At 62.6% G+C, this 4,908-nt stretch overlaps 1 protein-coding gene across 1 annotated transcript in view; it reads left to right on the top strand.

The window, feature by feature from the left end:
• Positions 1–354: 354 nt before the first annotated feature.
• MXRA8 (matrix remodeling associated 8) overlaps positions 355–4,908 on the top strand; it is an 8,692-nt gene continuing 4,138 nt past the window's right edge. Inside the window, exons 1-3 of the mRNA XM_017895211.1 lie at positions 355–2,839; positions 4,584–4,607; positions 4,825–4,855. Coding sequence (XP_017750700.1) covers positions 2,791–2,839; positions 4,584–4,607; positions 4,825–4,855 — 104 coding nt within the window. The 5' untranslated portion in view covers positions 355–2,790. The remainder of the gene's footprint in view (positions 2,840–4,583; positions 4,608–4,824; positions 4,856–4,908) is intronic.

The raw sequence follows: 4,908 nt of genomic DNA, 5'->3' as shown, positions 1-4,908 counted from the left end.
CTGACACAGAGATGTGCCCTTGGGTCCGTCTGTCCTCACCCCTCCAGCCTCAGCGCACCCCACCCTGTCTCATTCCCTCCCCCACACTCAGCACAGTCCAGGAGGCTGGGGTCCAAGAGGGCCACGGCCGGCGCCCGGCTTTGTGCTGAGTCCCCAGTGCCCAGCAAGCCGGGCACCCAGGAGGTGCTCAGCAAACGCTTCGGAACGATGGGAAGTGGGACTCTTCACCCATTGATGATCCACTGCGCAGCCACAGGTCCACGTCTCTGTGTCTTTCCGTGTCTGTTTCTGTGTGTGGACCCGTGTGTGTGTCTCCGTGTATCTCCGTGTATCTCTGTGTCTTTGTGTGTGCTGCCATGTGTGTCTCTGTGTATCTCTGTGTCTCCGTGTGTCTCTCCACGTGTGTCTCCGTGTGTGTGCATGTCTGTGTGCGCACGCTCATGGGAGTGAACACGGGCTTGGCTGTGCTGCTTGTGGTTCTGAGTGCCTGTGGTTTTTCTTCCCAATGAGCTGGGCTGCCTGGAATGTCCGAGCCACCAGGAATGGCAGCCAAGATCAGGTCCTCAGTGCGGGCAGTAGGGCCAGCTGACCCCTCTTGCTCCGCCCCAGCCCCCGGAGGGGGGGCCCGGAGGAGGGTCCAGGGTGCTGGTTTGACTGGGGGCTTAGCCAGAGCACGGTGATGCCAGTGGCTTTGTTTTGTCCTGGTTTGTCCTCTTCCCTGGAGGGAGAAAAATGCCAGGCCAGGCTGGGAATTAAGTCACACACCCACGGCACTGCAGAACCCCCCACCCCGCCCCCCCGGCAAGCAGAGACTCCACAGTCCCGGCCCAGGAAGGGGCAGGAGGGGCACAGGTCAGTGGCCCTGGGAGGAGCAGGTGACCTGGTCACTGCCGGGCCTGCTCTCCTCCGTGGCTATTTCCTGCTGAGGGCCGGACAGGGAGGGGCAGGGAAGGGGCCTGGTGGCCTCTTCGGCCTTTTGCTCCTTGCCCAGGGTCCCAGGGGGGTCAGCTGCCCCCAGGTGGTCCTGTCAGAGGTCAGGGCCCTCTCAGACGACAGCCTCTGGCCTGCATCTCAGCTGGCTGGGCTCCCGAAACTGTGGCTGGAGACCACTGCCTGGAGAGGGACGGCCCTGCAGAGTGTGGCGAGCCCTGGCCTGAGGCCGTAGTGTGGACCAGGCGCCCCTCTCAGCCCTGCACCTGGAGCCGGGCCCTCCCGGACCGAAAAGGCCAACCCTGCCCCCCATCAAACTGCTGTCCTCCTCCCTCCACGGGGAGAGAGGGACCGGGGAGAGTGACGGAAGAAGCCAGAGAAGGAGACAGAGATGGCAGAGGCCAAGGCCCCAGGGTGTGCAATGGAGACAGACATGGGCGGGCGGGCAGCTGCCAGCACTAATACAAACCAGTTGGAAAAACAGGAGGAGAGGCCAGCAGAGGCCTCGAGGCCAGCCAGGTGGGGCTTGTTTTTCCAGAATGAAAGGCCCAGGGAGGGAGTGGGGGTGGCGGGATGTGTTCAGCCCTGAAGCCAGTTTGGAAAGGGTGCCTCCCGGGCCAGGACCCTGCTGAGGAAAGGGTCTGACCGTGCCGGGCCGGGGTGGGGGTCTTGCATCCTTATGTTGGCCCGTTGCCCTCACACCCTCTCACTGGAGCAGCAGAGCCCCTCCCCTTGCCCTGAGACCAAGACTCTGATCTGCACTGGGCTTCCCACTGTCTGAGGACTTGGGGACCAGAGCAGGGTTCAGGGTTAAGCCCCCCACCCCAGGGCCCCCGAGGCCTTTAAGGAGTGCTCACTCCAAGTGGGCGTGCCGAACTACACTCTGAGGGTTTCTTGTAGTTGTGGTTGTTCAGATTTTTTTTTCTTGAGGTTTGCTTAATTAGAAGGAGTTGGGTTTGGTACACAGTGCAGGCTGTTATTTCGGATTTGTTTATGTGACTTTTTAAGTTTTCCCAGAGTTTCAAATTTGTGCCTTCTGTGGTGGGGATCCCACTCTCCCCTTTCTCCAGGGGCCCTATAACCCGGCACCTAGTTTCAGGGACACCAGGCTGCGCCCTTAAAGGTGGGCAGCCCCAGGGGACGGGGCCAGCAGGAGGGAGGTCTGCTCACCTCCAGGCCTCCCAGTGCTCAGGGCCCCCCCTCCCTGGCTGACTCTCCAGGTTATAAAGGGGACTACTGATTGGCAGCGTCCATCATCCTGTCTTAAGAGAGCCCACCATGCCCCCCAGAGGAGACGGGTACCAAGGTCACACATGGCCAAAGGTTGGAGCTGGAAGGGCCATTTGGTCTAAAGGAGGGTACCAGGGTGCACAGTGGGTGGGGGCAGTCTCAGCTCCGGGAGGCCTTTCTGGGGCCTAGAACAGGCTGAGGGGAAGACCCTGCCCCGAGGTGTCTCACGTGGGGGGAGGCCAGAGGTGGGGCCAAGCGGCCACTCACCCAACAGTCCCAACCCCGCACCACAGGCCCGGAAGGCTCCCAGCTGTGAGACACGCTCATGTGGTCTCAGGGGCCCACGCCCTCGGACCTTCTTGTCCCTCCAAGGGTAGGGTCACTAACCCCTCCCCAGGCCTGACCGTGAGGGGCTGGGCCTCTGCTCCCACACTGCCCCTCCCCAGCAGGCCAGCGAGGATGGGGGAGGCCAAGGGGCCCGGGAGGAGCCAGAGGGGCGGTCCCCAGACTGTAGACAGGCCCAGGGCTCCGTGATGTCACTGCGGGTGCTGAGGGGGGGAGGGGGTAAGGCTGTTTTTCTGGAGAGAGTCTTAGAGCCGAGTGGGACAAAGCCTGGGCGGGGCGGGGGCCATGGCGCTGCCATCCCGAATCCTGCTGTGGAAACTTGTGCTTCTGCAGAGTGAGTGTGGGGCCCCGGGAGGCGAGTAGGGGGCAGCATGTGGGGTTACGCGAGTCCGTTTCAGACAAAACCGCCCGTCTGAGCTTGGGCCAGGAGGGGTGGGAAGGCCCCACCAGGGAAGAGGATGGGTCTAGGGGAGCTCGGGAGAGCTGCTTGCTGGAGGGTGCGATGTCTTCAGTGAGACCTTGGCCAGCCTCCCCTCGCTAGGGAGCTGGAGCCCAGAGGGCCAAGAGGTCTGGGGGCCCAGGCAGGGTGGCATCTCCATCAGGGCCCTTCCTGCACCCCCTCTTGCTGGGGCTCCGTTTAGGGAGTGGGTCAGTGATGGGGGGACCTGAGAACTGTGGGATCTGTTCCAGCCCCCGCTCCCAGGCCTGGGCTGGCCTGCTGACCGAGCACATTCCTCTGGGAAACTCCCAGGCTCTCAGCCACATCTCCAGGGCAGTTTTCATGTAGGATCTACAGGAGGGAGAGCAGCCCCCAGTGATCAAGAGACAGGATGGAAACACAGTTTTGATCACCCACAGGCCCTGGGGTGCACAGAGTGCTGGGAGGCCAGGGAAAGTGGAGAGACAGGGACCCCCAGGCCAACCCTTTACTGGGACCATGGTGTTCCGCATACAGGTTTCCCTCAGGAATTTTTTTTTTTTTGGACGGAGTTTCTCGCCAAGGAGGCTGGAGTGCAGTGGCGTGATCTTGTCTCACTGCAACCTCCACGTCCCAGGTTCAAGTGATTTTCTTGTCTCAGCCTCCCAAGTAGCTGTGACTATAGGTGCCCACCACCACCACACCTGGCTAATTTTTGTATTTTTAGTAGAGACTGGGTTTCACCATGTTGGCCAGGCTGGTCTTGAACTCCTGACCTCAGGTGATCCACCTGCCTCAGCCTCCCAAAGTGCTGGGATTACAGGCGTGAGCCACTGTGCCTGGCGGGGGAATTTTAACTGGTAGGTTTAAGGCAAGAGGCACAAGCCCCGTGGGGCCATGCTAACTGTAGGGCGTCTCGGCGGTGTGGCTGCACATTCCATGTGGGGCGTGGAGTCCGTGTGGACATGGGAGGGGTCACCAGGGGACACTGTGTAGGGTGGGCGTCTGGGTGGATCAGCTCGAGGAAAGGGGATGTGAACTGGAAACTGTCCCAGGTGACGGCCCCGCTTCCAATCGGAGGAAGTCCAGCCTAGACTCAGTGGATGCTGAGGCAGCTTAAAATGATGAGAGTTCCCTGCAAGCAGGAACGCGGGCCTGTGGTGTGACGGCTGGGGTCACGACCCACGTTCAGCCTTCAGGCCTCTGCCCTGTGGAAGGACCTCGGGCTGCGCTGAGCCTTAGGTGTGGTGTGGGGTCCCCAGAGTCTGAGGCTCCAAGGACCCTTGGGGACTGGGGCACAGCCCTGGAGGGAGTGTGGGGGATCCCACAGACCCAGCCTCGTTGGTGCTCTGGGTGACTTGGCTGCAGCCAGCTGGGGTGGCCCAGGTGACACCCCAGAACCGGCTGGCTTGGGGCCTGGCCCTGGCCTACACCCATGCCCTGGCTTCCCCACTCCCCAAGGGCAGGTGCCGTTCAAAGCCCAGCGGGGTGGCAGGGAGGGCTATGCGGGGCTGTGTAGAGAGGCACCCTCCCGGCACCGAAGTGGGTCTCACAGCACCCATTTTGTCTGGGACTACAGGAGGGACCAAGGGGGCCAAGTGGGGGTCCCGGGGCCAGGTGGGGCTGTGGGTGGTCTCACAGCTCACTCCTCTCATTCCAGGCTCTGCTGTCCTTCTGCACTCAGGTAAGTGACCCTGGCCCCAGCTGTCCACCCCCACTCCCCCTCAGCCCCTCCTATCTTGCCAGGCCTGCCCTGCGGGGTCCTCAGCCCTTCCCCTCCCTCACTAACCCCCCTCCCCACAGGGCCCTCGGGGCCCAACCCTCCCCCACAGATGCCCCCTCAGCCACCAGGAACCTCCAGGGCCCTGCCCCTCCCCCACTGACTGTCCTTCCCCAACAAGGGCCCTCAGGGACCTGCCCCACCCCCACTGAGTCCCCTACCCACCATGGCCCTCAGGACCCACCTCTCCCCCATGAACTCCCCC

Source organism: Rhinopithecus bieti, unplaced genomic scaffold, assembly GCF_001698545.2.
Source record: "Rhinopithecus bieti isolate Rb0 unplaced genomic scaffold, ASM169854v2 scaffold_26659, whole genome shotgun sequence".
NCBI lineage: Eukaryota > Metazoa > Chordata > Mammalia > Primates > Cercopithecidae > Rhinopithecus > Rhinopithecus bieti.
The sequence above is the reverse complement of the archived record's forward strand: the minus strand, read 5'-3'. Positions and strand labels throughout refer to the sequence as shown.